The sequence below is a fragment of the Ahaetulla prasina genome, chromosome 4 (genome assembly GCF_028640845.1).
Source record: "Ahaetulla prasina isolate Xishuangbanna chromosome 4, ASM2864084v1, whole genome shotgun sequence".
In the NCBI taxonomy this organism is placed as follows: domain Eukaryota; kingdom Metazoa; phylum Chordata; class Lepidosauria; order Squamata; family Colubridae; genus Ahaetulla; species Ahaetulla prasina.
This window is the reverse complement of record NC_080542.1, coordinates 13,559,672-13,581,985: the sequence shown is the minus strand read 5'-3', so window position 1 is coordinate 13,581,985 and position 22,314 is coordinate 13,559,672. Positions and strand designations below refer to the sequence as shown.

General features: G+C 39.8%; 1 protein-coding gene across 1 annotated transcript; it reads left to right on the top strand.

Annotated features, from left to right (window-relative positions):
* The first annotated feature begins 1,014 nt into the window (after positions 1–1,014).
* LOC131197940 (vomeronasal type-2 receptor 26-like) lies at positions 1,015–17,058 on the top strand. The gene is made up of 7 exons (XM_058182445.1): positions 1,015–1,214; positions 4,514–4,691; positions 8,455–9,315; positions 10,145–10,372; positions 11,875–12,001; positions 15,628–16,506; positions 16,889–17,058. Exons 1-7 carry the CDS (start codon positions 1,015–1,017, stop codon positions 17,056–17,058), a joined length of 2,643 nt encoding a protein of 880 aa, XP_058038428.1.
* Positions 17,059–22,314: the final 5,256 nt, after the last annotated feature.

The window sequence follows — 22,314 nt, the reverse complement described above, 5'->3', positions numbered from 1 at the left end:
AGTGGGCAATGGAACATGGTGGTTAATATGCCAGACAGAAGAGGAGTGGAGGCAGGTTACAAAAAGCTTCCAAGAGAGAACATGGTTCTCCAAAATGGTTAGCCATCACTGTCCTACTGTATGCCAATTGTGCTCATTCCTAAATGGGAGATTCCACTCATGGTCGCTGATGTTGTAGTTATTTTCTGATTAGGTTATTGTAACGTGCTTTACATGTGCCCTTGAAATATATCCAGAAACTTCAGCTGATGCAAAACATAGTGACATGTGTGTATTTAGAACAATACAAATTGCACTTTATAATATAAAATGGCAAGCAAGTTGATTAGTCTTATCAGAGGAGGCTCATGTCAGTCACCAAGCCAGGAAATTATGGCCCACATCATGTCACTATAAGGTCCTGAGGATATGGACCAAAAGCATTTGAAATGACAAAAAAAGAAGCAAGCGATATTTTTACTTTGCAGAAAATATAATGTTAAAAATATGGTTCTGGTAGATTTTAGCACTTTCTGTTCTGAAATTGATTCCCATTGTAAATGTAACTTGTCTCCAATGATGTTTCTTTTTTTCCCCCTTATTTACTTGGCCCTATACATGGTGCCCATCCCAAAGGACTCTGAGCAGCTAGCAGACCATTAAGGAAGGTTAAAAACAAATGTCATCAAATAATTAAATTGCAAATAAAATAACCCTCAAAGACTCCAACAAGATTCATGGCACATCCACTGATTTCCCCTAGAACTACCTAGGGACTCTTAGTTATAGAGCTTCTTCTCAAATCCTTGGGGATGCCCAAGGGATAACCTCAAAAGAACAGGTCAAGATTGAAAGGTGTTATTAACTGTGGGACCAGAGCTAGAAATGTAACAATCTTCTCTTTGAGAAAGGATATATATATGGAAGCTAATCTAATTAGCGAGGGGGGTTACTTTTTGTCATGTTTCATTGCTGAAGTCAGAACTGGTTCATGCGCAGGTATTCTCAAAGAAGATGGTATTTTTCATTGCAACAATGGCAGTGTTACTGCCAGGGCTTACATGCCTTACTCCTCAGATTAATGTATGTGCAGTGGGGAAATCTCCCCTTATCAAGCACAAGTATTTTTTGTCAGGCGATTTCATAATGGCTGGGATACTCTCTCAGTTCTACATGATATCTGATCCAGTGCATTTCAGAAGGCATCCCTCTGAAGAACTGGTTGATGAGCTCATGTAAAGGCTTACTCTTCTTAACTGTAGCATATCTCAAATCAGATATCTTTTCCTAATACAATGTCTGGATGGAACTAATTATTGCAGCACAAATTATTTCTGCTGGGTTTTTTTGCCAGTTAGTTCCTTCATTCTACTATATATTGCTATCCAATAAATACATACATAGAGATACAAATCTCTTATGAAAAATCTCACCTAGGTGTTTCTATTAAAATTCCATATTGAGCTTTTCTCATTTACTTACTCACCATGGGATGCTTGTCTATCGAATCACTGTTTGTTTTTTGCCAATTTAATGTCACCATTTCATGATTGAATGGTTGCACTGAATATTAGGAAACAATGGTGCTATATAGTTCTTTGAATTTAGAACAGAATGGAATTCTTTATTGGCCAAGTGTGATTGGACACGCAAGGAATTTGTCTTTGGTGCCTATGCTGTCAGTGTGCGTAAAAAGACAAGATACATTCATCAAGAATCATAAGGTACAACACTTAATCATAGGGAACAAATAAGCAATCAGGAAACAATATCAATATAAATTGTAAAGATACAAGCAAGAAAGTTACAATCATGCAGTCATAGGTGGGAGGAGATGGGTGACAGGAACGATGAGAAGATTAATAGTAATAGTAATGCAGCCTTAGTGAATAGTTTGACAGTGTTGAGGGAATTATTTGTTTAACAGAGTGATGGCATTTGGGGAAAAAAAACTGTTCTTGTGTCCAATCTGAACAGTCTGACAGAATATCAGACTTGGAGGGTACCTTGGAGGTCTTCTAGTCCAACCCTCTATTCTAAACAGGTGCTTCAGCAAAGCATGGAGCAAAAATGTAGGGTCTGTCTATCCTAATGAAACAGTTATTTCTTTTCCTAAGTAAGTGAGCCCTCTGAAGGTCTATTATGATCAAAGAGAAAGATTTATATACAGCATTTGCTCTCAAGCATGCTTCAGAACAGATTCTTATTTATTTATTTATTTATTTTGTCATAACAATATATGTAGGTATCATACAAAAAGATTATATAATATATAAACACATATATGGGTAAATATAAGGAGGTATAAGCATATATGTATATAGGAAGAAGAAAAGAAAAACAATAGGACAGGAACGGTAGGCACGTTTTGTGCGCTTATGCACGCCCCTTATGGTCCCCTTAGGAATGGGGTGAGGTCAATAGTAGGCAGTTTATGGTTGAAGATTTTAGGATTATGGGAAGAGATCGCAGAGTCAGGTAAAGTATTCCAAGCACTGATGATTCTGTTACAGAAGTCATATTTTCTGCAATCTAGATTAAAGCGGTTGACATTAAGTTTAAATCTATTAGTTGCTCTAGTATTATTGCAATTGAAGCTGAAGTAGTCTTTAACAGGAAGGACATTACAATAGAAGATTCTGTGAGTTAAACTTAGGTCTTGTCGTAGGCGACGGAGTTCCAAGTTTTCTAAGCCTAGGATTTCAAGTCTGGTGGGATAAGGTATTTTGTTGTTTTCAGAGGAATGGAGAACTCTTCTTGTAAAATATTTCTGGACACGTTCAATTGTATTGATGTCAGAGATGTGGTGAGGGTTCCAAACAGGCGAGCTGTATTCTAGAATTGGTCTAGCAAATGTTTTATATGCTCTGGTTAGTAGTGTGGTGTTTTTGGAAAACAAGCTACGCAAGATTAGGTTTACAACTCTTAGAGCTTTTTTTGCTATGTAGTTACAGTAGGCTTTGGCACTTAGATCATTTGACATGAAAACTCCGAGGTCTTTAACGGGAATGGGGTCATCTGTAAGATAATGTCCTAGTATGTACTTAGATTCTTAATACACAAACTCTCAAAAGGGGGAAAAAACACCACAGAGAAAGGTGGAAAAGCTAAAGATACAGAACTAGAAGTGTGTCTTACAGGTGACAATATGATTATTGACAGAATAACAGACTTGGAGGGGACCTTGGAGGTCTTCTAGTCCAACCCTCTGTTCAGGCAAAAAAACAAAACATCCCTTTACCATTTCAGACAATTGGTTGTCCAATCTCTTCTTCAAATCTCCAGTGATGGAGCACCCACAACTTCTGAAGGGAAGTCGTTCCACTGATTAATTTTTCTCACTGTCAGGAAATTTCTCCATAGTTCTAGGTTGCTTCTCTCCTTGATGAGTTTCCATCCATTACTTCTTGTTCTGCCTTCAAATGTTTTGGAGAATAGGTTGACTCCCTCTTCTTTGTGGCAGCCCCTGAGATATTTGAACACTACTATCGTGTCACCCCTAGTCTTTTGGTTCATTAAACTAGACATAACCAATTTCTACAACTATTCTTCATTTAGCCTCCATCTTCTCTGTACTCTTTCTAGTCTCAGTATCTTGTGTGTGTGTGTGTGTGTGTGTGTGTGTGTGTGTGTGTGTGTGTGTGATTAATAATTGGTAATGTTCCTTTGAGCAATTCATCTGTTTCCTACTGAACATTGTTTATAATCATTGAAAGAATCATAGCAGCCGCCTTCATACACTGAAAAATTATACTTTTATGTTTTTCCCAAGAACATTTTCCCTCTGAATTACTGTTGCTCTGAATTATTGTTTTTGCAGACTATTTCAATTATTATACAAATATTTCATTATATTTCATATTCTTCCATTAGAATGTTATACATTTGGTGGCCGTGCAATTTACAAATTATTCATACAATTCACTGCATCTGTAGCAATGGAAACAGTTTCTGAGCGCTAAGGAATTTTACATGATTTCCTGAATGGTACTATACAATCAGGTTTTCTGTGTAGTGTTTAGTTGAATTATAAATAAAGTATAAAAAGGTAAAGGTTCCCCTTGCACATCTCCATTTCAAAGCCAAAGTGCCAGCGCTGTCTGAAGACGTCTCCGTGGTCATATGGCCAGCATGACTAAATGCCAAAGTCGCAAGGAACACTGTTACCTTCCCACTAAAGGTGGTCCCTATTTTTCTACTTACATTTTTACATGCTTTTGAACTGCTAGGTTGGCAGAAGCTGGGACAAGTAATGAGAACTCACCCCGTTATGTGGCACTAGGGATTCAAACCGCTGAACTGCCAACCTTTCGATCGACAAGCTCAGTGTCTTAGCCACTGAGCCACCACATCTAAGTATATGTAATGTCATACTCTTTAGGAAATGAAATATGATTTAGATATCTCTCTCTCATTGCAGATTTTTCCTACAGAACTATCAACATATTCTGGCCTTGATTTTTGCTGTAAAGGAGATCAATGAAAACAACCACATTTTACCCAATGTGACTCTGGGTATGCACATCTCTAACAGTTACTTCATGGCGAGATGGACCTACTTAGCTTCAATGGAGCTCCTCTCAACACGGGGCAGATTCATCCCTAATTATAAGTGTGATACCAAGGACTGGGCAGTATCTGTCATTATGGGACCTACCTCTCACATCTGTCCCTTCATAGCCAACATTTTGAATGTCTACAAGATGCCCCAGGTGAGATTTCTTCTTGAATAAATCCAACGGGCTGTGAGAGTAAGCTTGAGAGAAGAGGAAGAAATGCAACCTATAGTGTAATAAAATAAATTTGAGCCCAAACCAGAAGAGTAATTTGAGAAAGCATTTCAGAATTGATACCTTCCTCAACCTCTGGAATGCAAAGGCAACTGGGACAGGGAGAAACACTTCTAGGCTGGCAAAATTGATGCCAATCCTTTTAGGTAGTCCAGATCAGGAAACCCCAATCAAGAATATAAATGTTAACTGTTTTTTTATTGAAAAAGTTTTTACAAAAATTTTCACTCCCCCTTTCTTTCCCCCCTCCCCCCCTCCATCCCCTCCCCCTCCCTCCAAAACCACCCTCCTCCCTCCCCACCCCAACTTCCCAGGACAAACACAAGGTATAATTCGAAAGAAAAAACAATCATTCGCTAAATTTTCCCTAACACAAATTATAATCCTCCCTTTCTTCTCAAATCCTAACTTCCCCCATACAAATCAAAGATAAATACATCCGAATCATTCAAAAGCAATCTGAAATCTCTTAATCTGAGATCTATTTTGCGTATATCCAATCCATTTTTCCATTCAGTTAGATATTTTTCTTGTGTAGTGTCTTTCAAAAAGGCTGAGATTTTAGCCATCTCAGCCAAATTAGCAACTTTCAATATCCATTCTTCTATTGTAGGTAACTCTTTTTTCTTCCAGTATTGTCCTATCAGTAGTCTCCTATCAAGTAGTCTTGTTAACTTTTAATGTAAGGTTATAGTTGCTTTCCCCACAAACTCCTCTGTTACATTTACAAACCTAGATTTATAAAGCAACAAGAAACCATCAAGTAATTCTTTTATATTTTATCTGGCTGTTAACCGCCCTGAATCCTTCAGGAGAAGGGCGGTATAAAAATTAAATAATAATAATAATAATAATAATAATAATAATAATAATAATAATAATAATAATAATAATAATAATAATAATAATGATATAATTATTATTATTATTATTATTATGTGTGTGTGTGTGTGTGTGTGTGTGTGTGTGTGTGTGTGTGTGTGTGTACATTTTGTGATTTGGAAATAAAGGGGCAATCCAAATAGAGATGAACAAAATATGTTCTATATAGTATGGTTATTTAGTATGGTTATTTTTAGATACTGTATTTGATTTACTCCTTAATTTGAATTAATACCGATTAATACCAAACCAATTAATATACCATGATTTCTTGACTTATTTAATAGACAGGATAAAAAATGCCAGTACATTTTCATCAGCACATTTTTTAACTCTATTGTAATAATAATATTAAGGAATCATGGACCTAATCAAAGTTCATTTATTATATTATTATTTGGGAATAGTTATCTTGAGTTTTATATTGCAGAATAACCTTCCTTCCTCCCTCCCTCCCTCCCTCCCTCTCCTTCCTGCCTGCCCACTTCCTCCCTCCCTCCCTCTCCATGAATGCATAGTAATTCAAATAACAAAAAATAAACAGAACAAAACTGCATAGAGGCAAAATGTTGTATGAAGTTATCATTAATTCCTTTATGCCACATCAAAACACAGCTATTTTGCTGGTTTGTGAAAAGCACATAGGCAGTTAAGAAAAAGAGCAGAACTGAAAAACAAATAGCTAGTTAACTTAGTACATTGTTTATTAGATATTCTTGCCAATGATTGTTGGTATTTAGCAAACCTTATCAGAATATTATGGTTTCTCCCCCCACCCCTCCTCCTCCTCCTCCTCCTCCTCCTCCTCCTCCTCCTCCTCCTCCTCCTCCTCCTCCTCCTCCTCCTCCTCCTCTTCTTCTTCTTCTTCTTCTTCTTCTTCTTCTTCTTCTTCTTCTTCTTCTTCTTCTTCTTCTTCTTCTTCTTCTTCTTCTTCTTCTTCTTCTTCTTCGACATTTGCTGCCTGAAATTAGCGTCTTAAGTCTCTTTAATGTGTAAGACACTATTTTTGCCTCTGCCAAATATTGAAAATGGGAAAAATGATCCAAAGATTTAGCATCTGAATATTTTACGTCACACAATGTTTGTTGCTGTGAAATTTCGCATTCTATGCTCCTGTTTGAAAATGTTAAGGGAAAATATTTGATTCACAGTGTGCTTGCTTGGGATTCAGATAACATAACCTGGAAAGTAAGAGTCAGATATATTACCAGAATGTGAAATAATTGGAATGAAAAGGAGGAAATTCATTCACTGTGAAGATTCAGTGTAGTGTCCTTCCAGTTATAGCAATCTATATCGCTATTTGCATGCATATTGGTATATATCCGTATCAGGATACATAAAGATTATGATGTGAGAACTAAAAAAACAAAAAAAATACAGGAGGAGGGGCTGTGTATATATTGAATACAAAACAATATTCTTGCATTGTTTATCTTATTACATCTCACCATAACTTCATTTCTTCAATTTTTCTGCTGTTTCCTATGAAGAGAAACTAGCAAAATACTAGGATGTATTTCCTTCTTTTTTTTAATTGAAAAAGTTTTACAAAGCTTTTTTCCTCCCTTCCCCCCTCTTCCCCACCCCCACCCCCTCCCTTCACAACCCCCCCTCCCCCCTCCCCCCCAACTTCTGGGAACAAACACAAGGCATAGTTAAAAATAAAACAAACATATGCTAAAAATTTTCCCCTCCTAACTCAATTATACTCCTACAATTCTCATCAATTCCTAACCTCCCCCTAAACAATCAGAAATAATACATCCTAATCATTCAAAGGCAATCTGATATCTCTTAGTCTGATATCTGTTTTGGATATAGTCAATCCATTTTTTCCATTCATTTAAGTATCTTTCTTGCGTATTGTCTTTCAAAAAGGCTGAGATTTTTGCCATCTCAGCCAAATTGGCAACTTTCAATATCTATTCTTCTATTGTGGGTACTTCTTTTTTCTTCCAATACTGTCCTATCAGTAATCATGCCACTGTTACTAGACTTAGAATCAGTTTAGTCTCAATTACTGTGGAGTTTGTAATAATTCCCAGCAGAAAAAATTGCGGCAGAAACTTTATCTTCTTTTTCAGAACATTTTGTAAAATCCACCAAATTTTTATCCAAAAGGCCTTAATATTCTTACAAGTCTGTTTCCTTCTTTAATAAGAACCAAGTAGCTTTAACACTTAAATTTTGTGGTCCATTTTTAATAAAATATTTCCTGAATTAAAACATTTCTGAGTTCTCCAGTTTTTGCACTTCTCCTAACATTGTCAGGGTTCCAACAGATGGCCTGATTAAATCATGAGTCTCCAGCCAAGCTTCAAAAAAAATCCAGTTATTTATTAGGAGCTTCATGTCGGCAAGTTCCCAAGTGAAGCCAGCTCTGACCCTACGTAATTTATGCTCCAATTATGACCCTATTTCCCCCTCCCCCTCTCAGGGTGTGTCATTAATCACATTCGCCAGTGGAGGAATTTCACGGGTTGTAGAGGTCACTCCCCTTTGGCTGCTGTAGGTAACCCTGGGATACAGCCTTGAGAGAGATAAGTGTGAAGTGTGAATCTGTTTTTGGATGCTGTGCCATTTTGCCAGTTTCTCATTCCCCCTGGCCTTTGGCAACTCGAGAGCAGGCCAGGGATACGTTGACATACAGCTCTTGAATAAAAATTCTGTACATCATTTTTTAAAAACATGATTAGATCTTGGTAACGACGGATGACTATGAATTAATAATAGATTTTCCAAAGATAACAACTATTTCAGTTTGGAAAACCATGTTCCTTTTTTTTTCTTCTATATTTAGCTAATATATGGATCTTCTCCAGTGATAGAGGATGAGATAAAAACTGCTTTTTTGCATCGTTTTTTCCCAAATGGTGACCAACAGATTATGGGTATTCTCCAATTGCTGTTGTACTTAAGGTGGACATGGGTTGGACTGATTGTCCAACGTAATGAAAATGGAGAGAGATTCATGCAAAAGGCTATTACTTTGTTTCCCCAAAAAGGTATCTGCTTTGACTTCATGGAACAGATGGCCAAAGAAACATTTTCTAATAATATTGGTGGTGCATTTAAAGATTTTACTCAAATGTACGTTATTATCATGAATAGCACAGCCAATGTTATCATCCTATATTGTGAAAACCAGGTCACTGTGATTTTTAGAATGCTGCCCTATTTCCCAGTATTTGAAGAGATGCCGGTCAAGAGAAAAGACAAAGTTTGGATAATGCCAGGCCAGATGGAGTATACATCCCTCCCCTTTCAAAGGGTGTGTGCTATAGACTTTTTCCACGGTGTTTTATCATTTGCAATTTCTTCCAAGGAGATCTCTGGATTCAATAAATTCCTTCGGACGAGAAATCCAACTTCAGAAAGGCAAGACCATTTAATGAAAGTGTTCTGGGAACAGGTTTTTGAATGTTCTTTTCCTAACAATAAGTTAGATGAAGACGCTGGGAAGCTGTGCACTGGAGAAGAGAAGCTCAAACATCTTCCCAAGTCTGTGTTTGACACCACCATGACTGGACAGAGTTACAGCATCTATAATGCAGTCTATGGTGTGGCACATGCTTTACAAGCCATGCTTTCCCCCAAGCCCAAATACAGAACAAGGGCAGAAGTGGAGAGACCAACATTTTTTATTCAAAAAGCATGGCAGGTAATAAGAGAGTGAATGAACATTTCCCATTGCTCTTGTCTCTAAGGCAGTGAGCTGTACTAGTGTGGGTATAGCAAATGAGAATGCCGGAGTGATGGTTTTAAGTCTCCTGTCACTCCACTTTTCTCAACCTTTCAGGACTTGGAGGAATCTGTGTATTTGTGAATAGATAACAATGCTACAACAATTCTAAGGAGGAAAGCATTAAGAAGAAGCTTTATCTTCCTTCCTTCCTTCCTTCCTTCCTTCCTTCCTTCCTTCCTTCCTTCCTTCCTTCCTTCCCTCCCTCCCTCCCTCCCTCCCTCCCTCCTTTTGTTCATTCGTTCTTTCAGTCTTTATTTCTTTATTTCTTGGAAGAGAAGATATTATTGGCAGTTTTCAGTGTATTATTATAAATATTTACTTTTACAAATTTTAACATTTTAACCTACCTACCTTCCTTCCTTCCTTCCTTCCTTCCTTCCTTCCTTCCTTCCTTCCTTCCTTCCTTTCTGGGGTGAAATCCACCAGGTTCTGGAGAACTGGTAGTGGAAATGTTAAGTAGTTCAGAGAACTGGTAGCAGAAATTTTGAGTAGTTTGGGGAACTGGCAAATACCATCTCTGGCTGGCCCCAGAGTAGGGTGGGGTTGGAGATTTTGCAATATCCTTCCCCCAGGAGTGGGGTGGGAATGGAGATTTTACAGTATCCTTCCCCTGCCACACCCACCAAGCCACGCCCACCAAGCACACCATGCCCACCAAGCCATGCCCACAGAACCAGTAGTAAAAAAAATTGAATTTCACCATTGCTTCCTTCCCTATTAATTGTCAACCTCTGCTTCTGTTTAGCTCCATCACTATTTGAGAATGATCTCATTTAATAACACTGCAGGACAGAAAATTTCCTTTAATGAAAATGGTGACTTAGAGACTGGATTTGACATTATCAATTGGGTCACCTTTCCAAATGAGTCCTTTGTTAAAGTCAAAGTTGGAAAGATCGACCCAACAGCTTCTCCAGACAAGCTAATTACCCTTTCTGTACAGGACATCACCTGGCCCACCATGTTTAACCAGGTATTTCTTGCTCAGATTTCGAATGGTGCATATTCCTTAACTCTTGCTTTCCTCTTGCTTTCAGAATTATAGATTTGAATGGATCCTGTCTTCAAATGTCAGACTGAAAATTGTAGAGGTGTTTTCAAAGACTTGAGATGTAACATTTAAGACTGAAATACTGTAGACTTTCAAAGGCTATAAAGGCTTAAATGTCTATATACCAGGGGTGAAATGCTCCCAGTTCAGACTGGATCGTGCGATCCGGTAGCAATCTTGGCTGGTGAGGAACCAGTAGCAATCACGGTGTGAGGCTCCGCCCACCCCCAGAAAGGTTTTGCGCATGCACAGAGGGTGTGTTTGTGCATGTGATGCATGCTCTTTCGAACCGGTAAGGAAGGTAAGTAGATTTCACCCCTGCTATATACCAAGAATTAAAAATAATTTATTTATATCAAATGATATTAGCAATATTTAATGCAACACTTAAAATCTTTTCCTGATGGCATTTCAAGATTGCAAAGTTCTTTAAAAAAACATTTGAAAGTGTGTTAAAGTAATTAAAACTACATATGATATAATACACAAAGTTTGAACATAGTGCAGCAATTTTAATCTTACTTACAGCAATTTTAATCTCCTTATTAGGAGATTTCCATAAAGGAGATACGGTACATTTGGAAAATCCATGGTTTATTTCCCAATAGTCCTTTGATTTTATTCAAGCTGGACTTGCAGAATATATGCAATTTGAAGTTACTTTTAATTTTAAATAATTTTTACAAAAGTTGTTTAGTGTTGCTGAAACATTTTGTGAAAAACGTAGTAGGAAGCAAGATGGCATCTATTTTCCGGAGGACATTTTCTACCATGTTAACCCTGATTCAATTAGAACACCTGACCATTACTTTCTCAAAAATTAAAAAAGGAATTGAAATGCGGGGTTAAAAGATCATTCATCTCTATTTCCATATAATTTATGGATGGCAAGTTCTTTTGGATCTTGATTTTCATCTAGCATGCTAATTTCATGTCCAATTCTTCTTTTCCTACTTTTGGTTTTTATAGCTGTTGTATTCGCTATAATATTTCCATTGATTTAATATAATAAAATAATGAATATAATTGATTTAATATAATTGAGCCACGGTGGCGCAGTGGTTAGAGTGCAGTACTGCAGGCTACTTCTGCTGCCTGCCAGTTGCCTGCAATTAGGCAGATCGAATCTCACCAGGCTCAAGGTTGACTCAGCCTTCCATCCTTCCTAGGTAGGTAAAATGAGGACCCAGATTGTTGGGGAAATCTGCTGACTCTGTAAACCACTTAGAGAGGGCTGTAAAAGCACTGTGAAGCAGTATATAATTTTAAGTGCTATTGCTGTAATTGTTGTAAAACATCAGGAGTTTTCAGGACACCTACCTCCCATGATCATTATTTAAAAGTAAAATCCACTCTAAAATAGAATTTTTATGGGAAAAAAAACTTACGACTTTCTATAAATCCTGCTTTATAAATCTTAATAGGTTCCACCTCTTTCTGTATGCAACAACAATTGCTATCCAGGATCCAGAAAGATGAAAATAGAAGGAAAGCCATTTTGCTGTTATAATTGCTTTCGATGTGCACAAGGGAAAATTTCAAACCAGATGGGTAAGAGTTGTTTTGTACAGCACTATTCGGTCTCCTTAACTGTGATTCAAAATTCTATTTTATTTTTTTTTTAAAAACTTTCTACAACTGACTTCTAATGTGGTGGCTGAACCAATGATATTGCTCATGAATGAAGACAAATACATGCGTCTCAGGATAATATTGCAGGATCCAATCTGAGTCAGTCTTCCAAGCTTTCAGTCTCATGCTAGAGCCTATCCTTAGGGAACTTTTCTCTCTCCAGATTAAAAATTGTATGGTGGATATTACCATGCTGTTCAAGGTTGGAGTCAAGTAGCTTAAGGGTTGTATCAGCCATTTAGCTAGGTTGTAGGTAGGTACTGCAGCTCCTTTTGAGCTGCAGTAGGTCTGAGAAGGACCTGTGATGACCCAGGACATGGTATGAAAGCAACACAGCCAGAGAACTGGTATGAGTCCCTTTGTTGGCACCAACTTTGCCCCCAACGTCCTGTTTACTCTCTGGTCTGGAGAACAGCTCTCCCCCAAATCTGCAGCAGCTTCTGTCCGCAGATACTCCAGTCCAAATGCTCTAAGGACTGACTGCAGATTAATCACTCCGGCAGGACAAGATAATGAGTCCCAAAAGCGGAGAATTCATGGCAATAATTCCAGCAAGACAAGATAAGCACACAGAAGCATGACTATAATTCAGAAAGTCAGGAGGAATGCCAGGAATGCAGGCCCCACTCTCAACACTAAATGAACTCAGTGTTTGTTTCCCTCCCAACTGCCTCTCCTTTAACTCCATCCCCAGAGTTCCTTTTGAAGGGAATCGGGGGCCTTTCCTTCCTCGTAAGCCACACAACCCACATTGCTCTCTTCTGCAGGCACTAGGATGAGGAGGGGTGGGCCTTGGCCTTGGTCTTCAACTATTTATTTATTTATTTATTTTGTCACACAGTATATATGATCAGAAGCATGAAATAACTATACAGTATATAAGTATATATATATATAAGTATAAGTATGTAATAACTAAATTAATTGAATATAAAGAAAGGAAATAATAGAACGGGAATGGTAGGCACTCTTGTGCTCTTATGCACACCCCTTATAGACCTCTTAGGAATGGGGTGAGGTCAATAGTAGACAGTTTTTGGTTGAAGATTTTGGGATTTTGGGAAGAGACCACAGAGTCAGGTAGTGTATTCCAGGCATTAACAACTCTGTTACTGAAGTTGTATTTTCTGCAATCAAGATTGGAGCGGTTAACATTGAGCTTAAATCTATTGTGTGCTCATGTATTGTTGCAATTGAAGCTGAAGTAATCTTCGACAGGAAAAACATTGTAATAGATGATTCTATGAGTTAAACTCAAATCATGTCGAAGGCGGCGTAGTTCTAACTTTTCTAAACCCAGGATTTCAAATCTGGTGGGATAAGGTATTTTGTTGTTTTCAGAGGAATGGAGAACTCTTCTTGTAAAATATTTCTGGACACGTTCAATTGTATTGATGTCAGAAATGTGGTATTGGTTCCAGACAGTTGAGCTGTATTCAAGAATTGGTCTAGCAAATGTTTTATATGCTCTGGTTAGTAGAGTAGAGTTTTTGGAGAAGAAGCTACGCAAGATTAGGTTTACAACTCTGAATCCCCTCTCCCTTGTTCTACCTCTCCCCTGCTCTACCCATCCTGACTTTGCCCTTCCCTCGTTTCCTCCACAGCCAACAGACCCACTTTCCTGCTCTCTGTCACCTGTTTGTCTTCCATCACAGATTCAGACTCCTACGGGGGTATGATAGGACCCCTATTTTGTATATATATTGTGGGCTCCATAAAATCTTACTGGGGTGGCGTCTGTTCCTCTCATTTTCCACCGTTTCTTTTCCGTTATACAGTTGCTTTGTTTAAGTTGGCTGTAATATTGTGGGACTGTCGTTCTCATCTTGGATGTCTTTGCTGGTCTATATGCTGAGTAATCATTGAGCAGGGCTGGAGAGAGAGAAGTTTCCTGAGGATGGATTCCAGCCTGAGCCCCAAAGCTTTGGAAAACTAAACCTCTGGTCCCAGGGACCAACTGGATCCTGCCACGATATTGTTGCATAAATATTAAATATATTAAATTTAATAATAAATATAACAAGTTTATAATAAATATAAAATATTACATTCTATGTACTATTTTAATAAATATGAAATATGAATGGATATTTCAGAACATCCATAAATAAATGTCCAGTCTAGGTTACCCTATATCAGGGCTGTCAAACTTGCAGCCTGCAGGCCGGATGCGTCACGTGCTGGCCCTGCTCCTGCCCAGTTTAGCGAAGGGGGGAAATGTCCTGATAGATCTCGTTATGCCGCCGTGACAATGCGAGTTTGACACCCCTGCTCTATATTGTTCCAGATTATATCTTCTGATTAATGCAGAACATTTTTCTTTTCTAGGTTGAGGTATTTTCCCTCTCCTTTGCCCCCGCCCCCTGTTTCTCTCTGATATGTATGTATGTGAAAAAGAGGACTAGGATAGAATTGGGATGTAGTTGTTAATTTTTAGAGCTAATTCCATTATGTAACGGTATAGCATATAAAATGTCAGCGTTTCAGAAAACTCTCCTTGCAGAAAAGACTCTGAAGCAAACATTTTTCGAAGTTCTTTACTAACATTGGCAAGCTGGCACAGTTGGTGGAAATCTGAATCTGGAGATCCGGGTTCCTCCCTCAGTAATACAAACTCCAAAATCCCCACCCTCATGACCCCTCTGCTGATCACATGCTCCAATCTTCAACCGTCCCATCTCGAGACATCACTCCGGCCACTCCTTCTCCAGATGCGAGCCCAGCCTGACCTTGACTGGCAGGAAGAATGTTGTTATGTCTAATAATCCCCTTTACCACTCCTCTCTCCCCTACTTTCCCACACAGGAGAAAGTGGAAGTGTATGGAAGCGTTCGACCTAGTATGGCTTCCAAAGCTGACATAATATGCATTTTCCTTTTCCACCTAAACAAAACAATTTTTTTGCTATTCAGTTGGGATGAGTTCTGAATGATTAAATATTCTGAGTATTATTAGATTTTGTAATAAGGAGAGACCTCACCACACTGTCTCTCTATCTCTTTCTCTCTCCTGATAGAAGATTGTAAATTGGGTTTTATTATTTATATCTCTATTTTAAATATTCGGCCTATGTAATAAGTTTTTTAAATTAATGTTTTACTTTGTATATATATATATATATATATATGTTTTTATATGGCTGTACACCGCCCTGAGTCCCTAGGGAGATAGGGCGGTATAAAAGTATGAATAATAAATAAATAAATAAATAAATAAATAAATAAATAAATAAATAAATAAATAAATAAATAAAGATAGATAGATAGATAGATAGATAGATAGATAGATAGATAGATAGATAGATAGATAGATAGATAGATAGATAGATGATAGACAGGCAGGCAGGCAGGCAGGCAGGCAGGCAGGCAGGCAGGCAGGCAGGCAGACAGACAGACAGACTGACTGACTGACTGACTGACTTGGCATACTTATAGAATGGCACTAAATATAAAAAGGAATTACTAAATGAGGAATAAATGAATTCCATTAACTCTCAGTTCGATTATCTATTTCTAAAAACTGACCATGATGTTTTCTTGTTCCAGATGCAGTTGATTGCTTCCAATGTTCAGAAGACCAATATCCAAACAAGGCTCAAAATCTCTGCATTCTAAAAAGAGCAACATTCTTGTCTTACAATGAGCCGCTGGGAATCACCTTAGCCACCATTAGTCTTTTCTTTTCCTTTATCACAGTTTTGGTGCTGGGCATCTTCATTAAACACCAGGATACCCCCATAGTCAAAGCCAACAACCGGAACCTCACCTACATTCTTCTCATTGTTCTCCTGCTCTCTTTCCTTTGCAGTTTGCTCTTCATTGGGCAACCTGACCAAGTGAAATGTCTAATGCGACAAACTGCTTTTGGCATCATCTTCTCAGTTGCTTTATCTTGCATATTGGGCAAAACAACCATAGTGGTTCTTGCTTTCATGGCCACCAAGCCAAGCTCCAAAATGAGGAAATGGGTGGGGAAAAGACTGGCCAACACTATTGTCTTATCTTGCTCCCTAGCACAATTTACTATTTGTGTAAAATGGTTGGCAAGTTCTCCCCCATTTCCAGATTCTGACATGCACTCCATGGCTGAAGAAATTGTCCTCAAATGTAATGAAGGTTCAACCACAATGTTTTATATTGTTCTTAGTTTTCTGGGGTTCTTGACTGCTGTCAGTTTCACTGTGGCCTTCCTAGCTAGGAAGTTACCAGATAGCTTTAATGAAGCCAAATTTATCACCTTCAGCATGTTGGTCTTTTGCAGTGTCTGGATATCTTTTGTTCCAACCTATCTGAGTACAAAGGGCAAATACATGGTGGCTGTGGAGATCTTCTCCATTTTGGCTTCAGCAGCCGGATTGCTGGGCTGCATCTTTTCCCCCAAATGCTATATCATTATTTTGAGACCTGATTTGAATACAAAGAAGCAATTAGTGAAAAAATGATAATGAATATGAAGTTCAGTTTGCTCATTGAACACAACCTTCCACCTATGGCAGCACAAAATGCAAAACTCATTAGATGATGGTATTTATTGATTCTGAAATAAGAATATCATTAAAAATCTACACTTGCATGAAATAAGAATACTTCTTGAAGGGTTTAAACATTTTATTAGGTTACAGAATAAAATACAAAAGTAAATAGGAAGACAGTGGGAAAAGAGAAAGGGAGAAGGGGCTGGAGAAAAGAAAAAAAAGCATTGACTTCCCACTCCTTCTGTTGCAGTAAAATAAAGCATTAACATCAAATCACAACTTTTTGCTTTTCCATAATAATATAAACTGGCCATTCTTATAAACACATATCAATTTAATCGGTAAAACCCAAAATCAAAGTTCATTCTTTCTCTACCTCAGGCACAAAGTTCAGAAGCCATGTGGCAGCAAAAATACTTATATTCTTTTCGTTAATCAAAATGGTCAATTTAGCCATTTCTTGCCAACTCCATCAGCTTCTGTAGCCATTTATCCAGGGTGAGAATCAAAATGTCCTTCCATTTTTGGGCGTACAGTATGAAAGTCATTTAATTTTGAGAATGGAATGAAATAGAACAATTTGGTATAATTTTTTAGGCACCAGGCTAGAAACTATGAGACCATAAGTTACTGTGTCATCTTAGGTATAAAGGCTGACTGGGTGACCAATTACTCTCTATCAGCCCAGCCCACCATACAAGGTTGTTGTTGTGGGGAAAATAGGCAGAAGAAGACATATTACACGTGTTCACTGCCTCATGTTATTTATAAACATCTTAAAGGTGGGATATCAATATGAGTCGACTCGATTGGGGATCCCATAATAAAGTGGAACTTGCTAGAATGTTATATCTACAGTAGTGGCCAAAATTGTGGAAACCTTTTGGGAGAAGTATATTTTTGAGGTTTGATGGCTAATAACACCACTTGTTTTTGAAGTTTCAAGATAAGAACTACTTCACCTTCAAGCTCAATAGTTGTTCTGTCCCCCCCACCCAACGTTCCCAAGAAAATAAGCAGTCGAAGGCCTTCTGCCAACAGTTTATTTACACTTGTCCAGGTTCCCTTTGGCACAGAAATGTTCTGGCCACGTTTCCCCACATGCCTGCCAAAATCTCTTATCTTGTAGAAGTGAGCTGAAACAGTCTGTTATAGAGGTAAGATAGAATAAGATAGAATAACATGGGATAACATGGAATAAAATGGGAAAAGGTACAGAAGTTTGATAAAATCCACTTTTATCAATATAGGATGAGATAGATAAATACAGACAAATGTGCATGTTGTAAGAGCAAAATTTCACACATAGCTTTGCCACAGAGCAGCAGGAAGCTTATAGCTAACCACAAACTGCTTGACAGGAAATTTACTTAGATTGAAAAGTTATATAGCTTTACAAGACAAGTTTCCTGTATTTTTAAGTATAAAGATGACTGTGTTAGAACAACTTTTTGCTCAGTATTGCTTGTCTTCCTTGCTGCTGAGCCTGCACATGATTAAACCTTTTCTGTTTGTTCCCGGAATTCTTCGTCAATCCTTTGAATTCCATAACAGAGGTAACCAGGAAATTACAGGGAAAGCAAAAGTCACTCACAAATAGATTCAGTCTTCAATCCATGAAACAGAATGTCCGACGAGTTTGCAGCTTTGTCCAACACATAGAGCCACAGAGCTCCTCTTCCTGCATTTATCCCCTGTGAGGTGTCGCTCCATGACTAAGCACACCCTGGGTCTGCCCCTCCACCTCCTCTGCTGCGTGTGCCTATCACGTCTTCGCAGTCTCCCATCGAGTCAGGATTGATCCTCAACAACTGGCTTTTGGGGCATTGTCAAGTAGGAAGAGGGCCCAGGAGAATCAGGCCTTGCCAGCTCCTCCTCCTCACTCTCTGAGTCATCCTCCTCCAGGATGCCAGGCCCGGGGGCCTGGGTCACAACAATAGTACTCAGGCAAACAATAAATACAAACCGCTCCAAACTTGATTGCAGAAAATACGACTTCAGCAACAGAGTGGTCAATGCCTGGAATGCTCTACCTGACTCCATTGTTACAGCCTCAAACCACCATAGCTTCAACCTTAAACTGTCTACCATGTATCTCAACCCATTTCTAAGAGGTCCGTAAAGGAGGCATGCATAAGTGCACCAGTGTGCCTACTATCCCTGTCCTTCTGTCCCCATTTATTTGTACTCATTTCTATGTCCGTGTTTATACTTATACCTGTTATCTTGTACATGTCTGACTAATAAAAAAAATTAAATTAAATTAAATTAAATTAAATTAAATTAAATTAAATTAAATTAAATTAAATTAAATTAAATTAAATTAAAATAAAATAAAATAAAATAAAATAAAATAAAATAAAATAAAATAAAATAAAATAAAATAAAATAAAATAAAATAAAATAAAATAAAATAAAATAAAATAAAATAAAATATTCCACTGCTGGGAATAGCCCAGACCTTATCCCAGTTGAAAAACTATGGAGCCGTCTAAAGCTGACTTGTTAGTCAGAAGTGACCCAGCAATAAAACCCAGTTAATAGAAGAAATCATTCAATCTTGGTTTCACATTATAGCAGCTGCAGAACTAAAAGACTTGGTTCACTCCATGGGAAGATGTTGTAAGGCCATAATTCATGCTAAAAGTTACCCGACTATTAACTGATATGGTGATAATTTTTGTATATCTCATTTTTTCTACATGTTTCACTTTTCTTCTTTATGCTTTAACTGCTATTCTAACAGCAGATTCTTCACAAAATTTATTGCATTATGTTCTTGATTAAATTATCTTTCTATTGATATATAATTTTATGGAACTACTCCAAAAAAAAAACACAACGTGTTGTTATTAGCTAGTTTTAGAAAACACACTTTTCCCAAAAGATTTCCACAATTTTGGCCACTACTGTATGTCTTTCAGAGAAATAAGTATATTTTTTAGAATTGCCATTTTATGTTTCCATGCACCAACAAACTGCTTCGATACTACTTATTAAATATATTTGGTTTGAAATAACTAAAACAAGAAAAAAAAGAAAAATGTGATTCATAATTCATGGTGGACATTTCCATTTGTAATTAGACATTCTTTCAACTGGAAAAAAAATGGAACATTGTAGTATTTTTTTCATTCTCCTTTTGAGATTTCACTTTTGGAAATTAGAGAAGGAGCTGACCTTTTCTAAACCCCCTCCATCTCAAATACTTTGCCTTTAATTACAGACTTCAGTTGTCATGGAACTGCAAAATTAGCGGTGTTTGTTTCTAGCACAGCTAACTGCTTCCATCGGACGACACCCCTCGGACTGAGCCTCATGGTCCCGGGTCCCCCGCTCTTTTTACCATCTCCCTGTTAAATGAAGGGTGAGCGGTAGGAGACGAACGGCCATGTGGAGGTGTGGGGGGGCAGCGTGTGCCAACTACGCCGCGATGCCTGGACTGCGTGGCTTGGCACTTTGGCCCTCGCTTCACCACAATTATCTTCCCCGTCGGCGGTTGAGGCTTGGCGGACAGGTGGAGGCGGCCTTGTGGAGATGTGGGGAGGGGGCTGCATGTTTTCAGCCAAGATGGTGCTTATTCAGCCGTGCCCTGATTGCACCCCTGGACTACGCCTCCTGGTCTTCTAGTTCCCAGCTCGTCGGACCATCTCCCCCGCTGAGGGTGGGGGCGAGTAGTGGACTTGACGACCATGTCGAGGCATGGGGCAGGACAGTGTATCCTCTAGCTGACATCGTGGCTACCCTTTTACCCCCACCCTCGGACCTCCTCCCTGGACTGCTGGAACATCTCTCCCACAGACGGCATTCTCTGGCCCAGCAGAACATCTATCCGGTGGCCGTTGGACGAGGTTTAGGCCTCTTGATAGCCACGGCTGCCATGCACAGTGCTGGAGGAGGGGTGAGCGATGAAGGACAGCAGACAGGATGAGCCGTTGGAGGGAGATGGTGGTCCGGCTGGATCGACGTTTTTTGTTTTGTTCCTCTAGCTGCAAGACCAACTGCGGCATTTTCGATGGCCGAATCCTTCGGGTTGTGGCCTGGTTCTGCCAGGAGGGGCGTGGGAGGTGAGGAGACGGCCCCTTGGATGGCATTTCCAGGTACCTGCGGAGGTTGGAGCCGGAGATGAGAGGAACGCCGGAGGCGTTGTGGTTTCTGCTTGACGAGTCCCCTGTTATAAGGGGGACAATGACGGACAGTGAAGGAGGCGACGGTTGCACCATCTACTTCCCTGAGAGGATTCGGACTATGGAACAGAGCAGTCATGCTTTGGTCCTGGCTGGGTTGAGACAGTTTACGATCTTTTGTCTGTTAATCCACCAGGATATCAATGGATTTTACATCTATCCAGGACGGACTGCCTGTCTTCTTTTTCCATCTGATACCGGACCCCGGAAAAACATCTCAGCATAACATCTCAGCTGCTAAAGGGGACGTAGTCAGTTGTCGGTTGATTCCATGCGTTATTCGCCACATGAACTCTTGCGCCTGCGAGGTGCCCCCGCCTCGCAGGAATGGCCCGCCACATTACCTAGAGCCGGCCTCAATGACGGGTCTTGGGACCCACAGAGGTGGCATGCGTCAAGGAAGAGTCTTTGGGGATTTTTAAATAGGGAATTTTTAAAGGGGGGGAGGGTAAGGTCGGGTGTTGGGGGAAACCCGTCGGGGAGGGTATGTCCAGTCCCAGCGCACGCTCACGACATTATTTCAGCCAGTCCGAAGACGGGGGGGAGGGGAATGTGCAGAGCAGAGAGTATTATTCCATCTCTACGGTAAGTGGGAGAGGCAGATATGGCGGAGGCAGGGGGCCGCATCATTCTTCGGGAGCACGTGTTCGATGTTTAAAAGCGATCACGTGCTCCGGCCCCTCAGTCCTCACTCGTTCCCCGGATGGTCAAGACCCTCAGAGCTTGGGTCTTCGGCTGATGCTTTGCAATGCCCGGTCCGTGGTCAATAAGGCTCCCCTGATTTGTGACCTTATTCAGAATGAGTCCGCGGACTTTATGGGCATTACGGAGACCTGGTTGGGCACAGAAGGGGGTGTACCCCTGGTTGAACTGTGCCCTCCGGGTTTCCGTGCATTCCATCAGCCGAGGACCCAAGGTAGGGGTGGGGGGGTGGCGGTTGTGATTAAAGAAAGTCTGGAGCTGAGGGAGTCCACTGTTCCTCAGATAGCTGGCTGTGAATCCCTCCTTGTGAAGTGGGGCCACCGGAATCAGATGGGGCTGTTGATCACGTACCTGGCTCCTTGCTGCGTGACTACAGCCCTACCTGAGCTACTAGAGGTGCTTGCTGGCGTGGCGGTTGAGATTCCCAGACTTTTGGTCTTGGGGGATTTGAACTTGCCATCGGCCGGCTTGTCATCAACGGTGGTTCAGGAGTTCCAGGCCTCCATGACGGCCTTGGATCTGATTCAAGTAACTGATGGCCCTACACACATTGGGGGAGGCGTGCTAGACCTGATTTTTATCTCTGGTCAGTGGGTTAATGATCTGGATTTAGGAGATATAGTGAAGGAACCGGTGTCATGGTCAGATCATTTTCTTCTTCGCCTAGACTTTCGGACCGCCGCTCACCACCGCAGGGAGACGGAGCCAATGCGTTGGTTCCGTCCCAGGTGCCTGATGGACCCGGAGAGGTTCCTGACGGAGCTTGGGCCGTTCCCTGAGGATCTTACCCACGGCACGACTGAAGAACTGGTTGCGGCCTGGGAACGGGCCGCGGCTGGGGCTTTGGACCGTGTCGTGCCTTTGCGGCC

What these genes read in the sequence shown, in the direction of transcription:
- LOC131197940 (XM_058182445.1), top strand. Translation starts at nt 1,015, where the DNA reads ATGGCAGTGTTACTGCCAGGGCTTACATGCCTTACTCCTCAGATTAAT. An exon ending in TTATTCAAAAAGCATGGCAG is followed by an intron (nt 9,316 to 10,144) that starts GTAATAAGAGAG and finishes GCTTCTGTTTAG; the next exon opens with CTCCATCACTATTTGAGAAT. An exon ending in GAAAATTTCAAACCAGATGG is followed by an intron (nt 12,002 to 15,627) that starts GTAAGAGTTGTT and finishes TTCTTGTTCCAG; the next exon opens with ATGCAGTTGATTGCTTCCAA.